This window comes from Leuciscus leuciscus (assembly GCF_965113295.1).
Source record: "Leuciscus leuciscus genome assembly, chromosome: 3".
Taxonomy (NCBI): Eukaryota; Metazoa; Chordata; class Actinopteri; order Cypriniformes; family Leuciscidae; genus Leuciscus; species Leuciscus leuciscus.
This window is the reverse complement of record NC_138727.1, coordinates 63,749,788-63,776,255: the sequence shown is the minus strand read 5'-3', so window position 1 is coordinate 63,776,255 and position 26,468 is coordinate 63,749,788. Positions and strand designations below refer to the sequence as shown.

General features: G+C 41.6%; 2 protein-coding genes across 2 annotated transcripts in view; both read left to right on the top strand.

The window, feature by feature from the left end:
• LOC309495446 (uncharacterized protein) overlaps window positions 1–26,468 on the top strand; it is a 134,919-nt gene that overhangs the window by 97,918 nt on the left and 10,533 nt on the right. The window lies entirely within an intron of this gene.
• LOC309495551 (uncharacterized protein) lies at window positions 4,926–19,797 on the top strand. The gene is made up of 19 exons (XM_082165332.1): window positions 4,926–8,687; window positions 10,097–11,344; window positions 11,599–11,803; window positions 11,899–12,018; window positions 12,123–12,152; window positions 12,269–12,346; window positions 12,809–12,883; window positions 13,016–13,105; window positions 13,326–13,367; window positions 13,442–13,531; window positions 13,752–13,793; window positions 13,881–13,914; window positions 14,741–14,832; window positions 14,921–15,106; window positions 15,385–15,432; window positions 16,137–16,297; window positions 16,416–16,480; window positions 17,784–17,884; window positions 18,582–19,797. Exons 2-19 carry the CDS (start codon window positions 11,234–11,236, stop codon window positions 18,695–18,697), a joined length of 1,686 nt encoding a protein of 561 aa, XP_082021458.1. The 5' UTR covers window positions 4,926–8,687; window positions 10,097–11,233; the 3' UTR covers window positions 18,698–19,797.

Below are 26,468 nucleotides of genomic sequence, written 5' to 3'. Positions count from 1 at the left end.
TGCCACACTCCGAGTGGAGTGGGCCGTCACACCAAGGGGGCACGGTCGACCTTGCTGCTGGTAAGCCAAAGCAATGGCGTCCACTATCCAGTGAGACAACCTTTGTTTGGAGAGAGCCTTTCCCTTCAGCTTCCCACCATGACAGACAAAGAGCTGGTCTGAGGTCCTGAAACACTGCGTTCTGTCTACGTAAGCACGAAGGGCGCGTACTGGACAGAGCAGTGCCAAGGCTGGGTCTGCCTCCTCCAAGGGCAGCGCTTGCAGGTTCACTACCTGATCTCGAAAGGGTGTGGTAGGAACCTTGGGCACATATCCAAGCCGGGGTCTCAGGATCACGTGAGAGTTAGCCGGCCCGAATTCCAGGCACGCTTCATCAACCGAAAATGCCTGCAGGTCCCCTACCCTCTTGATGGAGGCCAATGCAACCAGGAGCGCTGTCTTCATTGACAGGAACTTAAGCTCCACTGATTGCAAAGGCTCAAATGGAGCCCTCTGCAGGGCAGTCAGAACCACTGCGAGGTCCCAAGAGGGTACGAGGGGAGGGCGAGGAGGATTTAGTCTCCTCGCTCCCCTCAGGAACCTGATGATCAGGTCATGCTTCCCCAGAGACTTACCTTCAACTGCATCGTGATGTGCGGCAATGGCGGCAACATACACTTTCAGGGTGGAGGGAGACAGCCTTCGCTCCAACCCTTCTTGCAGGAAGGAAAGCACGACACTGATCGGGCATTTCGTGGGTTCTTGCTGTTTAGAAGAACACCAGTTGACGAAGAGGTTCCACTTCAACGCATAGGCATGTCTCGTGGACGATGCTCTAGCGGAAGTGATGGTAGCCACCACCGCTGGTGGTAGGGTACTCAAACCTGCCTCGTCCCGTCCAGAAGCCACACGTGGAGGTTCCAAAGACCGGGACGAGGGTGCCAAAGGGTGCCCCGTCCCTGAGAAAGGAGATCCTTCCTCAGAGGAATTGGCCAGGGAGGTGCTGTCGCAAGGAGTATGAGTTCTGAGAACCAGGTGTGGCTGGGCCAGTATGGGGCAACCAATATAACCTGCTCCTTGTCCTCCCTGATCTTGCGCAGGGTCCGCGCAAGAAGGCTCACTGGGGGAAACGCATACTTGCGTAGGTCCCTCGGCCAGCTGTGCGCCAGTGCATCCGTGCCGAGCGTGCCCTCGGTCAGGGAATAAAACAGGTCGCAATGGGACGAGTCGTGGGAGGCAAACAGGTCTACCTGTGCGTCGCCGAACTGATCCCAAATCAGCTGAACCGACCGGGGATGGAGTCGCCATTCTCCAGCGAGAGGCTGAACTCGAGACAGCTCGTCGGCCGCCTGGTTCAGGTGTCCCGGGATATAAATGGCTCGAAGCGACCTCAGATGCTTCTGACTCCATATAAGGAGGTGGCGGGCGAGTTGCGACATACGGCGGGAGCGTAGACCACCTTGATGGTTGATGTACGCTACTGTTGCGGTATTGTCTGATCGGACTAGTACGTGCTGACCCCTGAGCAACGCATGGAACGGTGCAGGGCGAGACGTACAGCCAGCAACTCGAGGCAATTGACATGCCAAAGGCGCTGGGGTCCTGTCCAGGAGCCCGCGGCAGCATGACCATTGCACATGGCGCCCCAGCCCGTGGTGGAGGCATCTGTTGTGACAACAACATGCCGGGAAACTCGTTCTAAGGGCACTCCGGCCCGTAGAAAGCTGAGGTTCGACCACGGGGTGAAGGTCTGACGGCAGGCCGGAGTCACTGGGACCCGGAGCTTGCCGTGTTGCCATGCCCACCTCGGGACTCGATCGCGAAGCCAAAGCTGAAGCGGTCTCATATGAAGCAATCCGAGCGGCGTTACTGCGGCTGCGGATGCCATATGCCCCAGGAGCCTCTGAAAAAGTTTCAGTGGGACCGCACTCTTGCCCTCGAACTGGCGAAGACAAGTCAGCAGTGACTGCGCGCGCTCGCTCGTAAGCTGCGCGCACATGGCGACCGAGTCGATTTCCATACCGAGAAAAGAGATCCTCTGCACTGGGCAGAGTTTGCTCTTCTCCCAGTTGACCCGAAGGCCCAGACGAGCTAGGTGCCGGAGCACAAGATCCCTGTGTTCGCAAACCTGGTCTCGAGAGTGAGCTAGGATCAGCCAGTCGTCGAGATAGTTCAGGATGCGAACCCCGTGTTCCCGGAGGGGAACAAGGGCTGCCTCGACGACCTTCGTAAAGACGCGAGGAGACAGGGCTAGCCCGAAAGGGAGAACCGCGTACTGGTATGCCCGCCCCTCGAAAGCAAACCGTAGAAACGGTCTGTGTCGAGGTAAAATGGAGACATGGAAGTAGGCGTCCTTCAGGTCGATCGCTGCAAACCAATCCTGTGGCCGCACACACTCGAAAATGCGTTTGGCCGTGAGCATCTTGAACGGCAGCCTGTGGAGGGAGCGGTTCAGGACGCGCAGGTCCAGGATCGGTCGTAACCCACCCGATTTCTTCGGAACAATGAAGTAAGGGCTGTAGAAGCCGGACCTCATTTCGGCTGGAGGGACAATCTCGATCGCACCCTTCGCCAGTAGGGTGGCGACCTCCGCTCTCATGACAGGGGCATTGCCACCGACCATAGTGAAGCGGACTCCGCTGTAGCGGGGAGGAGATCGCGCGAACTGAATCGCGTAGCCGAGCCTGATGGTTCTCGCGACCCAGCGGGACAATCTGGGAAGCTCTAGCCAGGCTTCCAGAAAGTGCACCAGCGGGGTCATACGAACCACAGACGTTCCGTCGGGGGTGCAGCGAGGCGGAATGACCGGCCCAGGCGTGGGTGGCATAGCGGCCCAGTGCGGGGGCACGGTCATAAGCCGCGTCCTGCCAGAGGAGGCCAGGGGAGGACCAGCGTCCCACAGGGGCGTGCTCTGGCAGGGGTCTGGCGACAGAGGGGGACGAGAGGAGCGTGGCCCGTGGGCGGCGCGTGCTCTCATCCGCACACTCCGTGTGCTCAGAGATGGGGTAGTGAGTTCTTTCTTTAACCATTTTAGGGTGCTGCCCGTCGTGGGACGAGCAGCGGGAATGGGAAAACCAAGGATTCTCCCCCGGCCCTCCACCGGGGGAAGGAGCGGCCCTGCAACCGGCTCCTGAACAGAACTCAACGCCATCTCTGAGCAGCCCGTCTCAGGAGCGCCGCTTAGCCTGGCGTTTAGCGGGGCACGGGGCGGGAGAGGGCTGTGGCGCCTTCCTACGGCTTCCTCTCCGACGCGACCCGGAAGCAGCGGACTGCTGGGGCCGATCGGGAGGGGGGGCGAAGTCCTCGACTGCACCGCCGAACAGGCCAGCCTGGGATATGGGGGTGTCGAGGAACCGGGTCCGCTCGGCCTCCCGCATATCAGCCAGGTTTAGCCATAGGTGTCGCTCCTGGACCACCGAAGTGGCCATCACCTGACCCAGCGAGCGTGCGGTCACCTTCGTCGCTCGGAGAGCAAGGTCGGTGGCGGCACGCAACTCATCAAAGAGTGCTGGGTCAGACCTCCCCTCGTGCATGTCACGCAACATCTGGGCCTGGTAGACCTGCAGAGTCGCCATGGCATGCAGTGAGGAGGCCGCCAGCCCCGCAGCTCTGTAGGCCTTCGCCACAAGGGTGGAGGAGAACCTACAGGCCTTGGAGGGGTGCTTTGGGTCCCCGCGGGAAGAAGCACTCTGAGGACACAACTGCATCGCAACAGAGCGTTCAACCTGGGGAACCCCAGTGTACCCTTTGGCGGCCGCCTGATCAAGGGGAGGCAAGGCGGAGGCGGTCGCCGAGCGATCACGGGAAGACAATGGTGCCTTCCAGGACCTCGTGACCTCCTCATGCACATCCGGGAAAAAAGGCATTGGGGTTGGCCGCCGACGCGGATCAGCAGCCGCACCCAAAAACCAATCGTCCAGCCGCGAACGAACCGGCCCAGGTGGCGGGGACCACTCAAGACCGATCGCCGCGGCTGCCCGGGAAAGCATGGCCGTCATCTCGGGATCAGACTCGGACAATGCTGGGACACCCGAGGGTGGCAGCACAGCCGAATCCTCACTTCCCGAGGACTCCTGCCCACCTTGTGATGCAGCGATCGACATTGAGTCTTCCTCTGGAGCGCCGAATGAAACTCGCGGCAAGTCAGAGGACTGTACAGCGGTTTCCACGCGGACACTCGCGGGTTGCACGGGAACAGAGGGAAGTGTGGAGCGTGGAATAGTCGGCGCTTTGTTCCACACTGTAACCCTCAGATCACCCTGGCCGCCAGCCGAAGTACCAGCCCTCTCGGGACCAGTAGATCGGGGTGCGGATGAGGGGACTCTCACATTAAGATCATTGAGTCTCGATCTCAACCGTGCGATGGGCATGTTCCCGCAGTGGGAACATGACTCATCCACAAACGCTGCCTTGGCGTGATCGACACCCAGACACACAAGACAGCGATTGTGCCCATCAGAGTCAGATACAAATAGACCGCAACCAGAAATGCACGGGCGAGGCATCTTTAAAAAGACGTGCCGTGTGCAATGCTCTTTTGTGAAAGGAGATTTCTCCGCAGAGTGTTGAAGCGACCAGGGAGAGAACACACAAACTCTGGCAAATCACTGCACAGATCAGCAGGGAATGTGCACTCGCTGGAACTCGCTGTCACACCAACACCTGGAGAGAGGCTCGTCTCGAAGAGATAAAGAGATGAACTCAGGATTTGGCTGTGGAGTGAAGTAGATCAACTTGGCTCCGAAGCGAAAACATATCTGCATCTTGCCAGCGACTTCCTTATATACCCCCAGGGTGGGGCGGAGTTACGCTATGCAAATTCCGCAGACCCATGGCATTTCTTTGCCATTGGCTCGTGTTTTAATACTCGAAGATGATAGGATTTCTAAGCGAAACCCCATTCGTCGTCATCCGACGTAACTCGGAGTGACAACGAAAGGGAACCAGGTTTTGGTTATTTTGGCAGTGTGGGCAGGAGCAAATACTGCTGGAAAAGTATCTTCATAAAGCTTTTCAGCTGAAGGAAGCATGAAGTGCTCTGAATGTCCTGGAAGTCCAGAGTCAATGCAGCCGTCTACCAGGACATTCAGAGCACTTCATAAGCTGTGAGCCATAATCATCAAAATTATAACAAATAAAGGCTTGAAATATCTCACTTTGCAAGCAATGATCCTATTTAATATATTAGTTTCACATTTTAAGTTGAATTCCTGAAATAAATTATCTTGTCCGTGATATTCTAATTTATATATATATAAAACAATAATTAGGCTACACCAAATGACACTCTTTATTCAGACAGCACTTTGAAAAACAAAGTTACAAAGATTTAAAAATGATTTGGAAATACAACAGTGTAGCCTACTTGTACCACCCTCTTGTGTAATGACTGTTTTAGAGGTTTTGGTGTAAAACAAAAACGAATTGCTGCTATACTGATAAAACGACGTTCAAATTCATTGTAATTCCGTTCACTTGTAGTTTAGCAATTAAACTAAATGTCTATTACAATTTCAAGAATGTTTTTATTCACCTTCAGCAAAAACGACGACGATTTTACAAGCAATACATTTCAGCTCGCTCACACAGCGAGTAATTAAACAGGAAAAAAGGTGACTGATAATGAGAAGCTATGATTCTTCCGGTGGTGTTATCAATGAAAACCCAAAAATTCCGCCATCAACAAACCAACAGAAGCATTTTTTTCCGTACCACAGCATGTCACCTGAGGAAATTCTGATTTGCGTCGTGCGAAACCAAGAAAGCAGCCGTGAAAGCGGAGATAGTTGCGTACATATTAATTTGTAACACTGCAACACTTAAAGTGTAAGTTGCAGGTTAAATTTTTCACTAAGAAATGCAATGTGTTTATTAAACATAAAGATAAGAACCGCCCACCATTGTTTTTTATACCAAAATGCTGATATAATAAGAAAAGTTGGCACTTTTAACAGTGGTTTTAACCGCTCCCGCTCCCTTCCACTAGATGGGGCGTGACGTCATAAGAGGAACTCACTAGTAGAGTTACCGTACACTAGCAGCTATATTCGCCTTACATAACTTCAGAAAAGTTGGTTGTATGTTTTATTTGATAAAAAAAATTATGGATAAAATAACTCAATTGTAAACATACTCGTGTGTGCTGACTTCAAGAGGACCGTGATCCTGCCTGAAATGAGAATAAGCTATTCGCAAAACAAACTGGTTCAGGCACGTCAGATCAGCCGGTCGCAGGTCGAGCTGTTCCACTAAACTCCAAAACGCGTTCACCTCACGGCAGCACACACTCCACTGCTGATTCGATTGGGTGGCATAGCCCACACAAACACAGTGATGGGGACATCGATCTCTCTTTTTCTTTTATGACAATAAACATCGCTAATTAAATCGTGAGAAATTGATAACGCGTGGATTGAGGAAGGGTATTAACTTACATGACGTATGAGGCGTCGATGAGAGTAGCGATTGGTGCCTGTGCAGTGTTTGCATCTCTACAGCTCTGATTTGGACTGACTTACTGTAAGTATATAATGTCTTCAGTCGTTGTCCCTCCTTGCTATTCTACATGACGGCAATATTTTGAAAAGACTTGCTTGTTCCGTTTTATTATTCGGGTTAAGTTTGCACCAGGCTAGACTAGCTTTAACGTAGCTAACGTTACTCACCAGGACACCTGGCCAGCCCTCCACTAATTCTCCTCACACCAAGCATTAATAACTCTCTCTCTCACGCCTGACCAGTTAAAAATTGTAGGGCTGTGGTCCATAAAGAATTTGATGGTTTCCCACATCCTCAGTCGTTCTCCAAATAGCCATAATACAGTAGGAATCTAGCGGAGTATGGGTTGCGAGTTCCTCTTGTGACGTCATCACCCAGTAACTGAAAAAACACGCTACCTTTGAAGAAACCCCAATACATGTTATTTTAACGCATTTTAAGACAGAAATAATTAAATATATACATATAGAGCACTTTAATTTACACATTAATTGGCTGTGGTGGTTAACCTGCAACTTACACTTTAAAGGATTAGTTCACTTTCAAATAAAAATGACCTGATAATTTACTCACCCCCATGTCATCCAAGATGTCCATGTCTGTCATTAGTTGAAAAAAATGTAAGGTTTTTGAGGAAAACATTCCAGTATTTTTATCCATTTAATGGACTTCAATGACAACCAAGTATTTAAATGTTCAATGAAGGTTCAAATGTATGTTTCAATACAGCTTCAAAGTCTCTACATGATCCCAGTCGAGAAATAAGGGTCTTATCTAGCTAAACAATTTGCCATTTTCTAAAAAAAAAATATATATTTATACTTTAAACACACATGCCTGTCTTGCGAGATGTCACGCATTACATCATCATGTTGGAAAGGTAATGAAAAAATAAATAATAATAAATTAAAACAAAGATGTTGAATAATTTTGAAGTTGGAGAAGAAAATGAGTTGGCATATTTCGCAAATAACTTAGATGATGTGACGCCTGACCTTTCCAATGTGATGACGCAATGCATGGCGCATCACTGAGATGTACAAGACAGGCATTGGTGGTTAAAAGGTGTTTTTTGTGTGGAAATGACGCTGAATAAGACCCTTATTTCTCGACTGGGATCGTGTAGAGACTTTGAAGCTGTATTGAAACAGACATTTGAACCTTCATTGAACATTTCAATAGTTGGTTGTCATTAAATGGATATCCATTAAATGGATAATAAAAATCCTGGAAAGTTTTCCTGAAAAACCTTCATTTCTTTTTTGACTGAAGAAAGACATACATGGACATCTTGGTTGTCGTGGGGGTGAGTAAATTATAAAAAAAATTTTCTTGATATTGAACTAATCCTTTAACTTTTGGGTGATGGAGAATGAAAACTTTAAGGTGTGTAACCAATTTCTTTTGTCTTTCATGTGCTCTAAGGAGTGAGGTGTTCTTCCCTGTTAGGAAATAAACCACCTAAACAAGGTATTGTGATCTCATCCTCTTTTCTTTTGTACAGGCCCCAGTCAAATAAACAGTTAAACTTAAAATTTTTGATTAACGACTGTGTTTACAGATGACTTTGAGAGTAAGACAGTGGCGAAAACGCAAAAGAGAACTGGATCAACTGCTCTGTTATTCTGACAGTGATGAAGAGGAAAATAATTCCAACAGTGTGCCTGGGACAAGTAGTTGTAGCAGTGACGGTGTGCCTAGGACCCCAGATAGTTTGAGTGACAGTGTTCTTGGGGCATCAGATGATTTTGACTTTGACACTGATTTGGACTATTCCTCTACTGACTCTGAACAGGAACCAAATGAAGCTGAAGTGACCAGCTTTGAGGACGAACTGAGACAGTGGGCCTTAGAGCACAGATTGACACACAGAGCACTCAATGGTCTATTGCCCATATTAAGAAACCAAGGGCACTTATTGCCTGTGGATTGCCGGACACTTCTTGCTACACCACAGCATAACACAACAGAGTCTAAATGTGGTGGCCAGTACAAGTACTACGGCTTAGAAAAGGGTATCTGTCGCTATTTAAGTCAGATGGAGACTAATGATGTGCACCTCAGCATAAACGTCGATGGCATCCCAGTTTTCAAAAGTAGTGGAGTCCAATTCTGGCCAATACTGGCGAAGTGTGGCCAGTTTGATCCATTCATTGTAGCCATGTTCAGTGGACAAAGTAAGCCAAGTCCTCTTGAGGAGTATTTACAGGGTTTCCGCGGAGTCATAAAAAGTCATAAAACGTCTTAAATTTAAAAATCAGAATTTTAGGCCATAAAAAGTCATAAAAACGTCCGGATTTTCCATACAAGGTCATAAATTTCATTTAGCCACGTCTTAAATTGATATGCTCGTTCATTCGTTGGTTCTACCATTGCTTTTTCCCCCTGAAAATGCGCTGGCGGCATAATGTTAAATGCACAGGTTAAATGCGCCAAAAGCGGAACGCTCATTTGAAACGCGCGCCACACGAACCATTTACCCGCTCGGCTCCAAGTCCAAACGGCAGCGCAGCGCGAGCTCTATAGAACTGATGCGTTTACTCTGATCGGTCTCGGTCACAAGATCCAGTGAGAAGTGCTTGAATTCAGCGAAGAACACACTGTCTCAGTGATTTAAACCAGTTTAAAGGCAGATTGAACAGCGCTGACCAACAGGAGAAACTCTGCACAACGATACAGTCTGAAGGCTTTTCCGTCTACAATCTCCCATCATTTATCATGGATTTACTGTAACGTTAGCCTAGTAATATTAACTGCACCATGTGGGATATACATATTGAATTTTATTATATTATTAGTGCTGATAATGTATTAAAGGACTATGGAATATTTACAGTATTTAATAATGTATTTAGGCTACTGTTTTTCATACATTTCCTGAAGATATGTGCCATCAAAGTTAGGCAACACAAACCTGTTTCAAGACTTGGCCCCTATTAGCACGTGCAGAAACTAAGTAATTATTTTCCCAATAAAGATATTTATTTTGTTAAGGACAAATGACAAATGTTTGAATGTCCTACCTCAGATTTGTGAAATGTTCACCTGTTTTAGCAAGTGTTTGTCATTATATTTTCTGACAATAAAGAGTAAAGTTAGTTTAAAACCACAATTAAAGCTCTGGTTTCTACAACTTTCACTTAGAAGCAACAGTCTGCCTTTAAACTTGAAAGAAATAAAGATCTTTTTTATCGAAAGGAATTTATCGTGATAATTATCGATATTGACTAATATAAAACAATTATCGTGATAATTGTTTTTGGCCATATTGCCCAGCCCTAACTGAAATCTCCCGGTCTATCACAATGGGAAAGTGTACATTTAACGAGCCATGGCTCAAAGATGGTGTGTTTAGTAGTTGGCTCAAGCCTGTCGCAAATAATCAGTATCAAGCATATTGCACACTGGGTAAGAAGGCGTTGGAGCTGTCTTTAGGCATTTAAATAATACATCTTGTTACTTTCAATGAAAGTCAATTAAAAAAAAAACTTTTGAAAGGAATTTTAATGATTTTTCGTAATTCGTGTAGGTCATAAATTTCAATCATAATGGTCATAAAAAGGTCTTAAAAAGTCTTAAATTTGACTGACCAAACCCTGCAGAAACCCTGATTTAAAAGACTTTCTGACTGAATACAAACATCTCAAGGACAATGGAATAGTTTTTAAAGGCCAGACTTACACTGTCAATATTGATGCCCTGATATGTGATGCCCCAGCAAGGGCATATCTGAAATGTATTAAGGGTCATACTGCCTATGAGAGTTGTGAACGATGCTTAATCAGAGGCACTCGTGTTGAGAGAAGAATAGTTTTCAGTGAAAAGGAATGCACTTCTCGAAAAGATGACTGTTTCTCCAGAGTGGAGTACAGTAATCACCAAACTGGTATCAGCCCCTTCATTGCAGCAGGAATTCCTTGCGTAAGCTCCTTTGTCCTAGATTATATGCATGTCGTCTGCTTGGGAGTAGTTAGGCGGCTGTTAATTTACTTGACTCGTGGCCCAAAGGTCTGTCGTTTATCTGTGAGGCAAAAGGATGCAATTTCTGAGAAACTAATTGCACTGAGAGGGAAGATGCCAAGTGAATTTGCTCGACAACCGCGGGGTTTGCATGAAATTGATAGGTGGAAAGCCACTGAACTGAGGCAGTTTTTGCTGTACACAGGTCCTGTGGTTTTGAAAACTGTGTTGTCCCCCGAGAAATACCAACATTTCTTGTCATTGGCAATATCCATGTCAATAATGCTGGAGTCAGATGAGCGGACTCGAAATGCCTATCTCCAGTATTCTCAGGAACTAATCAAACATTTTGTCACGTGCTGTGCTGACCTGTATGGCAAGACCTTTGCTGTGTATAATGTACATGCACTAATTCATCTCCAAGAGGATGCCAGCCACTTCAACTGTTCCTTAAATGAGATTTCCTGTTTTCCATTCGAAAACTACCTACAACAAGTCAAAAAACACGTGAGGAGCGGGAGAAGTCCCTTGGAACAAGTGACTAGGCGTTTGTCTGAAATCGAGCAAGCAGAAGTGGACAGTAGCCAAAGACACCCTAAAGTGTTTGTCTCTGATAAAGAAAAGGACAGTTGTTTTCTTTTGAGGGACAACAGCTTTGCTTTTGTTCGACAGAAAAATGCAGACGGGACCTTTGCTTGTGAAATTCTGCGTCACACTTCACCATTATTCCAACAACCGTGTAGCTCTGGACTTCTGAACATAGTGTGCATTGGAAATGGTCGTGTCAGGATGAAAAATGCACTACTGCGAGAAAGGGATCTGTTCCGGAAGGTGGCCTGCCTTCCACAAGAAGCTGGGGGTTTTGTCCTCATACCCCTTCGCCATGGTCTGGAACACACACAATAAGGTTAATTTTTTTTTCTTTTAGCTAGATTTCATCAGGGATCATCATAGCTGATCACCAGTTTCCATCCGTTTGTTTTCTATATCTTCCTCGGTGACTCCTGCATGTCCTTTCTTAATGCATCCATAAAACTCCCCGGGCCTCTCTCTGTCCTCTTGCCACAATATCCTACTCCCAATGTTACCCTCATAGCCCATGTCCAAACCCTCTCAACCTCTAAAATTTGAACTAAAATGTTAAAAACTTATCCTTTCCAGGTCATGTACACGAGGGCAGTTTGGAGGGAGGGTACCCAAGAGGAGGAGGGTGTAGTTCCTGACAGTTGGATCGACAGAGGAAAGAAAACAGTCAGATGGCCACGTAAGATGAGTGTCACAAAAACCAAAAAAGCGATAAAGGACCAAATGAACCCCCAGGATGACTGGATGACATTCTCATTGATAAAGATTAAGATGACTTCAGGTTAGTTTTGCCTAGATTAATAGAAAATTTAATACATTACCATGTCAAAATATATATTTTTTTAAGGTGAATTTTAAACTAATTATAATTTCTAGATAAGCGTCGTGAATGTGACGCCTACAACTTGACCAGCCAGGCAGAAGAGGACGATGAGGCGATTACATCAACAAGAAAGCGCACTAAAAAAGGAATTCCAGAGGGTTTTGTTAGAAATGGTATGTTTCTCATTCTCAAATACTTTATACATTTAAAATAAAATTGGTTGATACAAATTGGGCCTGAAATTTGAGACATCGATTTTTTTTTTTTGTGTGTGCAGAATTAACGGATTCGGATGAGAGTGCCAGGGGTAATGGGTTTCTCTTAATGAATTTATAATTCCAGTTTCAAAATGAATAAAATTATTTAAGATTATATATTTTTGGAGATGGATATGCTTAGTTACACATAATTACCTCTGTATAGGCGTCAAGATACCCCCCTTCCCTACTGCACCACAGAAGCTGCAGCCCAGTGAAGACACTAACATGTTGCACAACACTTGTGCACTGCAAAAAATGCTTTTCTTACTTAGTATTTTTGTGTTGTTTCCAGTCCAAAAATCTAAAAATTCTTAAATCAAGAAGCATTTACTAGAGAAGTAAAACTACATAAGAAATTCTATTTTGTTTTCAGATAAACAGAAAGTATCTTAAGTGATTTTTGCTTAAAACAAGCTAAATTATCTGCCAGTGCAGTAAGGAAAATAATCTTGTTTTAAGATTATGTTTTTATTAAGTTTTTTTGAATTAAGTTTTTTTTTCTTACTGCACTGGCAGATAATTTAGCTTGTTTTAAGCAAAAATTACTTAAGTTATGTACTGTTTATCTGAAAACAAAAAAGAATTTCTTATGTAGTTTTACTTCTCTAGTAAATACTTTGCAGTGGGAGTACTGATGACAAATTAAGAAGCATGATAATGTGTTGTGTACAACATGAGTCACAGGATCATTCATGCGTTTCAGCCCATGAAGATGGAGCCATGTCTAGCCCAGTGGAGCGTGCGGACAGTCCCCGGGGCAGTGAAATGTCCACTCCTAGTGAGTATTTACTTTTCCCCTCGCACCAACCATCGAGCACTGCTTTTTAATTTAGTAATGACTCAAGTGTTTCATTATTAATTTAGTATATGCAACATGACCCTACTAAATAGGCTGACTCATGTGTTTCAGACTCTGAAAGTCAAACCTTGGATGGCCTTGTGGAAGCCTGCTCTGGCCTGGAGAAATACGCTGCCAGATCTCGGCGCCAGGAAATGTCCCGTGAGTACTTTATCCATTGCGCCAACTAAAAGTCTATTCAGGACAAAGTGTTACTCACTGCTTAAGAAATAAGTTTGGTAATGATTTCTTTTATAGGCTTAATGACATTTTTCAGACTTGTCTGGCTTAGAGGAGCAGAGTGTGCCAAATTTCGTACCTTTTTTGTTTCATTTAAATAATTGTACATCTTTGAATATTCTTTGTTTTCTTCGCTCTCAAGATGCAAGCACAGCACCTCGAAGCAGAGACCCGTCGACACCCAGTGAGTATTCATTGCATCACACTTTAAACAGTCACTTTTGTATTTTGTCAGGCCTTGTGACTCATGTGTTTCAGACTCTGAAAGTCAAACCTTGGATGGCCTTGTGGAAGCCTGCTCTGGCCTGGAGAAATACGCTGCCAGATCTCGGCGCCAGGAAATGTCCCGTGAGTACTTTATCCATTGCGCCAACTAAAAGTCTATTCAGGACAAAGTGTTACTTACTGCTTAAGAAATAAGTTTGGTAATGATTTCTTTTATAGGCTTAATGACATTTTTCAGACTTGTCTGGCTTAGAGGAGCAGAGTGTGCCAAATTTCGTACCTTTTTTGTTTCATTTAAATAATTGTACATCTTTGAATATTCTTTGTTTTCTTCGCTCTCAAGATGCAAGCACAGCACCTCGAAGCAGAGACCCGTCGACACCCAGTGAGTATTCATTGCATCACACTTTAAACAGTCACTTTTGTATTTTGTCAGGCCTTGTGAAATGTAAGAATATTCTGTGTTTTTCAGGATCTCGCCATGCGAGGGATGGCTATCGCTCCAGGTAAAGAAGCAGGACAGGGCACAGCGTCACTAGCCGCATTTCCATTAAAGATTTGCGCAAAACTTTTCTAAATATCGATAAAAAAACTATTGCGAAATGACACCGTTTCCATTAACCGATGTTATGCGACTAAAACTTAATTTTTTCCTCTCGCGATAAGTCATTCCAAAAATCATGGCAACGGATGTTGGTAGGTTTATATATATCACAGCCACGTAACGCACTAGACATTATTATTATTATTATTATTAATGGAAGGAAATGTAGACGTGTTATCCAAGCATTAATGGCAAGGTAAGTTATAGGCTGCTGTGTCTGTGAGCAGCACTGCCAGCACATATGTTTCTGGGTTTTTCTCACTCATTTCTTTGAGGTTTAGAATCCAGTATTTCTGTCATTCTTTTGTCTTTTATGAATTCAATAAATAACTCCGTCTCGTATTCTGTCCAAACACACCGCGTCATCTAAGTCAGGTGACTGTAAATGCGCAAAAACTGTTTCCATTGCAGTTTTGCGAAATAATAATATTTCTTTTTCGAATTGCCTGAAAAACCACCTCATGCGAGCGCAAAAACTTTTTTGCGATAAATGGGAGTTTTTGCGAAATTGACGTGTTTCCATTGAGCGTATTTTCAATGCGCAATTTCAATTTGCTCAATTTGAAGGGTAATGGAAACGCGGCTAGTAGTGGCTGGCTTCTACTGGTTGGCCTCTAGCCCTTATTTTTGGTCAACCAGTAGGGGTTTGTCTGTATCAGTGTTAAAACATGGCATGTTATTGTCAGTTATAAATGTATGGACAAGTGATTCAATTTAAATGTTACTAGGTCCAGCAGTGGATCCACCATAAGGTCCTCGCACAGTGATTTTGAGAGGCCGACTTTCAGGTCCAGAGATGATGGGTCCAGGCACAGTGATGGTGCGAGTCACACAGTCTTCATATCACTGCTATATTACTTATTATATTGCATATAACCGTATGTGACTAATAAATCTATCTTGTACAGTCAGGTCCAGACATGATCGATCCCGTAGTGAATCCTCCAGTACCTCGGCCAGGTCCAGATATGATAAAAGAGCACAGCATTTTGATGACCAGTCCTGTAGCAATGCCCCCAGTCCCTCGGCCAGGTCCAGACCTGATAAAAGAGCACAGCGCAGTGATCTCAGCCGCCCCCCCTATGACAGGCTAGGTGAGTTGTCAGCTGTATTTATACTGCGCTCAATTATGAATATTTTGCTATTCAGGTGGTGATCCTACCCTGGCTGCCTGTTACAGTGCACACATTGTTTTGTTTTTTTTTGTTTTTTTTACAATTAAGGAAGCAGGTTTCATCTACTTTGCAGTTCAGCAAGTTTTATAGATGTTCCTTTAATCATTATAATATTGCAGATTTGTTATATCTCTTCTAACAAATCTGTTAAGTTTCATTATTTGATAAATTCTAAAACATTTTTTTTTGTGGTGCAGATGCAGTGACTGAGACTGGGAGATGGGCCTTTCCATTGCCTTGCGGTGGTAAGTATTGTTCTATACGCTGATTTCACGCAGCCGTTATTTTGAAATCGAAAGCGAGGCTCCGGTGGGAAGAAAACCGGAAGTGTCGCCTTTAATCACAGGAGAGTCGTGAATGCGATGGCGTATTGTTGTGTTTAATGATGTTGTGTCAATTCTAAAAATGTACATACATTTCTTTCATACTTTAGACTATATACAGTGAAATTAATTTATAAATAAAATAAATTTTTTATATATAATTCAGAATGTTAAAACAGAAGCAGGAATGAACTATATACATATCCTATATTGAATATTAACATCCAATAGTGTAAATCGCGGCAGCAGCTTCAGGTTGGTAATCCAAGGCATTGTTGTTTATCTTTACTTCCGGGGTTCTTCCCACCGGAGCCTCACTTTCGATTTAAAAATGGCGGCTGCGTGAAATCAGCGTATTGGCAGTGGAGAAGGCATTTTTAATAGTACCACCTTCTATCTTCCTGCACTGTTCTCTCTGTCCACAGAAACTGCTTTTCAATCCTAGCCGTGGCTTGGTTTCTATCATGTCAGATGATTACATTTCTTTGGACTTTTGTTTCTTTCTCCAACACTGCTTTACTAATAACAAACACTGAAGCTGATTACAAAAACAATTGTGAGCTAGCTAACCTTGCTATTCTAATTGGAGCATTGTAATCATCAACAAGTGTGTTTATTTATTCCAGTGTTCCAGAAAAAGGTCCTGAGCCTACTGGTCGACATCCGCCATCGCCTCAAGGAAACGCAGCCTGCCTCTTCAGCTGTCCATATAGAGAGGATGGACACCATGGAGGACTTTGAGTTACGGGAGCAAAGCCTCTCTGATGCACAGGCCTTTGATACCCTGGTAGGTTTTACAAGTCTTAAAGTAATGGATAGCCTAGAATAAAATAATACAGTGCACTCGCACACTGTTAGATCCCTCTGGGAAGTGACAGTCAAGTTTAATGGTCTTATTCCAACAGGTGCTGCAAATTTCAAGAATTGGTGGGCGGAACACCAAGGACTGTGTCCACAAAGTTTTGGACAGGTATCTACAATTTTTTTTGCATGTTCTCATTTGGCTTCTTTCTGAGCATGTCCGAATAGGTGAAAATTAACTGAAAATACTAGGGCTGTACTGTCCTAGTCGATTATTTGGTCGATACGTTCTGGTTCGACCAAAATTCTGATTGGTCGATTTTCTGCCGCGTTCATTTCATCAGTTTTGCCGCGCTGAGGCGCGCTCATTTCATCAGGTGGAAAGCACTAACTGCTAATGGGGGTGTTTTCAGAGTACCCTTGTTTCACTGTAACAGTCTGTCTTCAGAACACCCCCCTTGTTTTCACCTTTTTTGGATTAGCCCAACCCAAGAGAGAGCGTCGAGCTCATAGGTCGAGCTAGGTTTGATGCTGAATATTATTTATTTATTTGTGAGAGCGTTTAATAGTCAGTCCTCTTCTAACATGTCAACAACAAAGAAATCGACAGTGTGGCAGCATTTTGTTAAAATTGATAACAGGAAAAAGGTCGAATGCAAAGTTTGCAAGCAACAGTTTTCCACAGCTCGACGAAAAACATGACATATCATCTAAAAGTGGTAAGCTCACTTGCGTTAGCTTGCCCTGTCTGTTTTGAGTAGGCTATATGAACATATCAGAATTAGCATATTTCAATGTTTTAGTTTGATAAACCTAACTTTTTTATTTTTTAAAAAGAGGAATAAAAAATCATATTTTGGAAATTGAACTTAATGTCTAAAAAAAAATTTTTTAGAATACTATGCATCCTGATAAAGTTCCCTTGGCCTTTGGAATTAAAATAGCCCCACATCATCACATAGCCTTCACCATACCTAGAGATTGGCATGGTTTTATTTCAGTTAGCCTAATAGCTGGTTTGATTTGCATTGAGAGATGATCTTATGGAAAGTACCTCATGCCAATCTCTAGGTATGGTGAAGGCTATGTGATGATGTGGGGCTATTTTAATTCCAAAGGCCAAGGGAACTTTATCAGGATGCATAGTATCCTGGATCCATGAAGTAACTGACCTTTAAATAAAAATCTGCCTGCCTCTATGGGAATTTAACATAGGGGTGTCCAGACTTATGCACAATGTATTTTAAGGAAGAACATTTCTTTATTTACGATACATATTCATTCACAAAGAAAAATGTTGTCCTTAAAGGTTGGATTTTTCCTCTTTTTTTAAATTAATGCATTAAGATCAATTTCCAAAAGATGATTTTTTTTTAATTCATCTTTTTAGGAAACTTTTGCATGGGTGTCTAAACTTATGCATAGCACTGTATATCCTTCACATTGATTTATTGAAATTTATTTTTCTTTAGGCTCTTTACCAACAGCCTCATGGCCAAATTTAATTTGAAGGGCAAGGGGAAAAGGGGGAAGCGCCCTTTAGAGGGTACAAAGGTTTACAGAGCAATACAAGGTAAGCCCAAGTTTCATGTTGACTAGTCTATAAATAATAACTTTGGACAAAACATTTCCTTCCCTTCTGACTTAAAAAAAAAAAAGCAATGCCAGTTATCTATCTTGATAGACTATTCATCCACAAGAGGTGTTACAGCATTAAGAAACAAAAGCAAAGTTGAAAGTAAAAGATGGTAAATAATCACAATTCTCAAAATATTATTCTCCTCTCGTGGCACAAAGCTGAGTCATTATTACAAGAATGACTTCCTGTGGCAGTCCTTGAAGCTGAAGCAGCCTCCAGCTGAACAGTCTGCTCTCTGACAAGTAGAACATGTAGTGGATGTGTTGTTATTATCCAGAATATAAAAAACTTTTTGTGCAAAACTTTTCTCAATGGTAATTTCTATGGAGTCCAATGTGTTTCCAAGCACAGTACCAGCTTTTGTAAATTGCACTAAGCACAACAGGCTGATTAAAACACTGTTAACATTCTAATGCACACATTAAACAATGTAAGCTTTCTCAAAAAGTACAGTCTTGTAGACAGCTAATTGTTACAGTTAACAGTTATGGGAGATGGCTTTGCATTAATCCAGTATTGGTAGTGGATGCACAGGAAATATATTTTTGCTTACACATGTGGGGACTTGAGTGTATGCCTGCAGATTGCCTTTGAATATATTTAAGTAATTTGTCTATTTCTGCTTGTGCAGAGGGCATCATGAAATTCGATAATGCAGCCACTGAGGAGTTAATCAAGGGGAACGTGTCTGAGCACCTCAAGCATGCGCCACAGAGAATAGGAGGAGGAGGATTCGCAATGCCCTGATGAGCCTATGCCGTGATGAGAATTAAAATAGTTTAAAGTAGTCCAATACATTGTCTTGTTTGATGCCATTCAGGGCATATTGTTTTGTTCTTTGAATAAAGTTTGAAAAAGCGATATTGAATTGTGATTTATTTGAATGTGTATAACTATACTGTTGTATGTATGTAGTCCCATGTTTCCCAGAGGGTGTAGGACATGTTTTCTGTGCCAGTTAATTTTCCTGTAGCTTTGTTTGGCTCAGCAGTTTGAACTGGAAATGCATTACACCTTTGAATGCTTATCACCTGCTGCTGAGACAATCAAATGGAGATTTTGGAAAATGATCTTGAACAGTATGCCACCTTCTGAAATAAGACTAATTTTCCAAAAACTCCATTTGATTGTCTCAGCAGCAGGTGAAAACTTGAGACGCATACAAAGGTGTAATGCATTTCCAGTTCAAACTGCTGAGCCAAACAAAGCTACAGGAAAATGAATACATGATACAGAAAACATGTCATCCACCCTCTTGAAACATAGGACTACATAGAAGTTGTATTAAAAAAAACGTGTTAAAAGTCAAAAGATGTCCACAAACGACCACGTTTGGACCACTTTTGGACTATAAATAGCCCTTACATGGAGGTCCCACCGACGTCAACATTAGACGTCGAAAAAATACGTCGCCTGGCGTTACAAAACAACCCCATCAATGGACAGAAATTGGACGTCCAAAAATGACATGTAAAAGACGTCACACTGACGTCAACATTAGACGTGCAGAAGACGTCGAAAAAAGACGTCGCCTGGCGTTACAAAACAACCCCATCAATGGACAGAAATTGGACGTCCAAAAATGACATGTAAAAGACGTCACAAGGACGTCAACATTAGACGTGCGGAAGACGTCAACATTAGACGTGCGGAAGACGTCAACATTAGACGTGCGGAAGACGTCAGCATTAGACGTGCGGAAGACGTCAACATAAGACGTGCGGAAGACGTCAAAAAAAGACGTCGCCTGGCGTTACAAAACAACCCCTTCAATGGACCAAATTTGGACGTCCAAAAATCACATGAAAATGACGTCACTCCGACGTCACATTGCGCAGTGGGTACATTTAAGTCAGTGATTAGACTCTAAATGAGTTCAGTGATTCAGGTCAAATTATGATTATGTCAAAACATAACCAACACCACCTGATCAGCTTTTCTCTTTGTTCATCTGGCTGTTATAACTCAGATACAACAGACAAAATCTAATGTTAACAATTTAAGGGTCAATAGCCCAACTAAAGCAAACACTGATCACCATAACGGTGTCTTAAAATATTTTTTTTTCTCCTTTGGTGATTCTGCTTGTTAACATCAGGTGTCTTCAGTAATGGTCAGTCATCACTCAATGAATCACTTAATTAGCTCATTAACTTTAACACTCATATTTTAACACTTTAACACTCTTGAGTCTGGAGCCATATAAACTCCCAGGAGAGTTCATTTAACACTGGAGTTTTTGCTGTGCAGTCTTCGCCAAAAGCGTCGGGAGTTTGACGTTATCAAAAAGAAACTTCGAGAACTTGAAATTGATTACTCCTTGCACTACCCTGCTACGCTTAAGATTATCTCTGATGGTAAATCTGTGTTGTGCAAGACCCCAGGGGAAGCTGAATCGTTTCTTCGGGATTTACAACTTTTACCTGAATGACGGACTGCACCTGTTTAGGTCAAGGTATTGATAAAAGGTTTTTTCGGGATCTACAACTTTTACATGAATGACGGACTGCATCTGTTTACACTGTTAACCCTTGCTGTAAAAAAAGGCCTAATTCTGACAATATCATACCATTTTCCATTAAAACAGTAATATACCGTAGAAAACAAAAAAAGCCTATAGGAATATACTGTGAATTAACAGTGCTCAAAATCGACACTCAGAGGCTGTTTTCCCAATCACACCCTATACCCTCATTCACTATTCCCTACATTAGTTCACTGATATAGTCCACTTGACAGAGTGAATGAAAAGAAGTGAGTGAATTGAGACACTGATGAACACCTGATAAGCAGAATCACTGAAGGACAGAGAAACAAGAACAGAAAAAAGAGAAACACAAGAACTACAACTGACTGGAAATTCCAGCCACTGAGTGTGAAACCAGTTTACAAACCAGTTTAACATTATTTCTTTTGTACAAAAGTTATTGTTGAGAATTAACAGATATTTAATTGTTGATGTTTTATTGAAAATAATAAAGTTATTATCACCATGATGGAGATCAGTATTTGTTTTAGTTGGGCTCTTGAACCATTGACTTTATTACATCAGTTTTTCTCTGACTACTTTAACTATGCGTTTATAAAACACATGTGTTATGGCACGAAAACGTCAAGAAAAAGATGATAAGATGTTTAAGACTGTTATAATGATTAAGTAATCATCCTGGACATGTCTGTGTTTTTCATATTAATCATATCTTTTAATCTAAAATGTGAAATACTACAATATTTCTGTAATTAATTATTCTGAAGAATATTGAAATAATATAATGTTTCAAAATTTTTTGAACTCCTGCTTAACTCAGACACAAACAGACATCAACAATCAGCACATGAATCTCAACAATGGTGACAATAAAAACGTTCATGTCGCAATGCATTCTGGGTTCCAGGATTGTATAAAACTCCCAGCATGCACTCCTGCATGAATAAATAAATACAAATACATTATTGCCACCATTGATGAGAGACATATGCAGATTTTTTATATTTCTGTGTTTCTACAAGACACTGTAGCTCTGTTTCTTTTTTAGGCTGTGCATTATGTGTTAAAAAAATTATCATTGTAATTTATTACTATGGTTTCACAGTGATGGTAATATAACACTTTTGATACAGAATTAAAAACTGAAAGAGATTTAGTGTATGAACAGGTTATACAATGATTTTTTTCATCATAATCAGGATAACTGCAATCATTCACAAACTGTGTGTGCACAAGTACAAAGACACAGTTCATTCAGCCAGGGAAATACTAATGTTAAAGGTGCTGTAAGCGATGCCACACGTTTTTTAGGCCCAAACATTTTTTGTCACATACAGCAAACATCTCCTCACTATCCACTAGCTGCCTGTCCCCTGAACACACTGTAAAAAAACGCGGTCTCTGTAGAAACCACAGGCTCCACAAACGGCAACAAAAACAAACTGGGCTCATCCGCACCACGAAACACAACAAACAGTGCTCCAGCCAATCACCGACAAGAAGTATTTGAGGGTGGGGTTTGGGGGTTAGTGCGCGTGGACATGAAGGGGGTGTGTGGAGGAGAGAGAAGCATGAAGAGGGAAGTTTGAATTATGGCCGACACACGACTAAAGAGACGACGTTCCGATGAACAAATTGCAAAGAAGAGGGACAAGGATAAGGGACGAGGATAAGGAACGCGCGAAATACCGAATTTACATCGGAAAAAACTTCGAAAGGTGGCGAGAACTCCGCCGGCAGAAGGGCTTCCGATCCACATTCAGTTGCTCTGTTTTTGCAGAACAGGTAAATCCATATTTCTTTCTAAACTGACGTTCATGTTCGCCAAACCAACACAAGGATGTAATTAGCTAGAACTATGCAGTCAGCGTTAACTTTGGTGAATACAACATATAACGTTATGTTTCTAGCAGCTAGCGATCAATCTCTATTGTAAATGATCAAGCAAATTCACAGTAGGGCGACAATTTGTGTGAATGATTGTTTTCATCCACTCTTTGTTATGAATTTGAATGTTCATTTATAGGCTGTTGACAACTTTGACTAAATTTGTTTACGATGCCGCCGTTGTTTATGCTGACTGGGAAACGCGAAGCTACGTTATCTTGCTATTATTGCGTCCTTGTATGGGAGCTATAGTTATAGCTTCAGGTGGCGAAACGATTTTAAAATAATGTTTCTCTTTTTCTGCATTCTGTTCTGCAATATATAAAACCCTTTATCTAACTTGGCGACATTACACATTGAATGAAGTATTCAATGTAAACTTGTAAACAATGTAAACTCAGTAAAACTTAACTTTGTTTGTAGTGACTAGAGGAGGGAGGGTATAGCTAGCCTCCGTTTTGTTTGACAACAATTCGAATGTCAACACGAAGTTACGACTCCCAGCATCGCTTACAGCACCTTTAAATAGTCAAGGGTCAGCATCCCAACTAAAGCAAACACTGATCTCCATCATGGTAACTTCAAACCAAACATTTTCAATTAAACATCTCAATAACAACTTCTGTAGATGTATGACAGAAATAAAGTCATACTGTTAATAATAAGTGTAATAATGTGTAATGGCTGGAAGTCAGTTGTAGTTCTCATTTCTTCAGTGATTCTGCTTGTTAACAGCAGGTGTTCATCACTAATGCTAAACAATCACTTATTTCACTTATTCACTTATTATTCAACATATTCACTTAATTATCTCACTGCAACACTGCGTCAATGTTACTTTTTACTCTTTGTAGTGTGGATTTTCCTGTGGGGTTGAAAGGGTTAACAGTGTAAGATAAAAAGACACACCCATAAAATGTATTTTAACAGTAATAAACTGTAAGTTATAAAACAGGTATATACTGTAACACTGTTGCCAGTAGTTTACTGTAAGATTTATTTTTTGGGTCACCGTTGTGCAGAAGAGTAGAGCCTGTGCTTCAGTCCAGGAGAAGATCTACAAACATTGATGATTTGCTGCATGTTGCTTTATTTAACAGGCGGTGACTGTGTAGTTGCTGGTCCAGTGGAAATCTTTTTATGTACAATAGTTTTTTAGTGGTCTCAAATGAAAGAAGTTCATAGTAATACTTTGCTCATGTTATTAATGCATTATAAATTTTAGTTAATACATTTAAATGACAGTTGGTCAATTTAAGGCAGTCGGTTTCTGCGAGTGTAATTAGTTAACTTGAATTTTAATTTAGTGCATTTTTACAGAAACAAACTGTAGATTACAGTAAAGAACTGTACAATTAACAGTATATTACTGGCAACAGTGTTGCCAGTATTTTACTGTAAAAAAACCCGGTACGGTCTAACAGTGTAGGTCAAGGTAGCCTATTGATAAAAAGGTTTTGGTTGTTGATGTTGATGTTTGTTTGCCAGTAGTAGCGTAATCGGGACTTATTTGTTTACATCTTGAAGCTTATATAATATGTAAATGACTTAAAAGTATGTGTGTATGTGTATATGTATGTGTGTGTGTATATATATATAATATGTATATATATGTGTATATATATATGTATATATATATTTTTTTTTTCGGGACCAGAACATTGAGATGGTTTTCTTTTTCTTTGACGCGCTCTTTCTATAGCGCTACAAAATGAATCCCATAGCTGGAAAATATTACTTGTTTTTTGCCTCTAAGGTTTTCTTGTCTTCTTTGTTTTTCCGAGGCCTATTATTAACTTTTCTTTTTTTATTTTTCTATGGGATGTTTCATAATGAGGTCTGAACACAGGGAAATATATATATAAAGCATTCACAGTTAATAATTTGCGGTCTTAGCCTGCATTATTTTTATTGTTATAATATATATATATATATATATATATATATATATATATATATATAATATATATATTTTTTTTTTCTTGATTCTGATTCTGGTTGATTCTTTTGAAATCTGTGATCAGATAATGTCAGCTTCTTGATGTTGATGACAACTATATAATCATCATGTAGTGCTCTGATCAGCTGATCTCTTTTAGACCATCATGTGTGTTATTAATTTCATATAATTGATTATAGTTATGTTTCTATAGCAGAGTATCCAATAGTGTTTAAATAAGAAAATCTGTATAACAGTAATAAAAACTAAACAATTTAAACTACTGTTTCACTTACTGTATTCTCACCAGGAAAGTTCACTTGCTTTGGTTTGGACCAAATACAATGTTGATTTTTTTGTTTGTTTGGTGTGGTTCGCTTTCACAACGCCCTTTTTGCAAGTGAACCAAAATGTGTAAACCAAACCACACGTGTGCTAAGGTCGTCCATTCATTGGACAGAAATTCTCAAGCAGGGAAAAGCAGGCATTTTATGGAAATCTTTCGTAGTGCAAGTTTTATTCTTTTACTGATTTGGTGTTATCAGTTACTAACGCAATATGAAGAAACTTATGAGCATCATATGATACAATGTCATCTATATGATGTTGTTATTAGGGATTTGTGAAGACGAAGATGTGCTGCAAGATGGTTGCAGCGGAGAGAGCTTCGAAATTAGAATCTTTGTTAAAGCTGTATTTTTTTGTTTTATTAACATAATAAAGACAACAGACAACAGTAGGAATATTAGGTGTGTGCTGTCACCGAATGCACAGACAAAAAAAAAAAAAAAAAAGACAAATATCATGGTTTCTTTCTCAACTATGACATAATATATATTATGTGTAATAATTAATATGTTATAATATTGCTGGATTTCATGCTGCAGTACCACAGGGTTTGTGATGTGAGAATATTAATGGAACAACATAATTGTTAGATTCCAAAAACCTCAGTGAATCAGTCTATTTCATGATGATTATAAATCCATCAACAGGTAACCATCATCACCTCATGATGCGGGAGCGCCCAAGTGCCGTCATTCCACGCTGCATGTGGGCCAGATGTGGGCCGGATCTGGGCCGAAACAATGTTGCTATCTGGGATGTACACTCAGTGCCGCTGCTAGCAATTTTGGTGCACTAAGCATAATTCCTTTATGATGCCCCCCACCCCGACCCCAAAAAAAAAAAAAAAAAAACATTGTTTTTGCCAGTTTAACTTTTTATTACCAAACATATAACTCAATACCAATAATAACACAATAGCAGCATCACAGTATAAAACTTAAGAACACTAAAAAGAGAAAATAAAATCTTAACAGCTTTGCTGACTTTGTAAACACATGTAGAATAGCCAACACACACTACACATTTGAAAGTGCATACTTTTCTTCAGTAAACAGAATAGCAAAATAAAAAAAAATATCAAAATAATCCAGACATGTTTTCCCAAATTCAATGTCACTTTGAATAAATGACATTTATTAGACAAAATATTCAAACAAAGAATCTTATACCGGAAAAAAATATAAACATTTAAAACTGAAAGCATGGCAGCCAAGGAGTTATCCTCCTTTATTCCTTATTTATCAACTATTTGATAAATCTAATCTAATCTACTATAATATAAAAACATAATAGAATGAGGTGCAATAATGCACACAATTCAACAGTAATGTTTGCTTTATAACATTCATAATGACATTTTATATTTGTATATATATATATTTAACAGGAATTGTTAGCCTACCACTGACTGCTAACGTTAACTGTTACTGAGAAAGTATTAACCACCGTCACGTCAAAATAAACCATAAACTACTGCTCAATATCTAAAGAAAGAAAGTAACAGCTAGCTGGCGTCAGTTATTTGTAAAATAGGTAATGTTTAACAGTAAAATCTCAATTTAGCTTGCACCGAAGTAGTAACATAGTTTGCTAACATTAACGTCACCAAGTTTGAGGCGCATTACGATTAGCAGCACCACATTTCCCGTATTTAAGAATGATTAAACATGGACTTACCTGCAAGTGATGCACGGGCATCATCTCACAGTTTCTTTTTCTTTTTCTGCTGTCTTTTCGGGGCCATTTCCAAAAAAGTTGCCTACTGTCTGTCTGTCAAACTTCGTCAGGGCGCCCGCGCGAACAACCGGCACGGACCATCCAACGGGGGGCGGTACTTTCTAGACTAGAGCAATTAA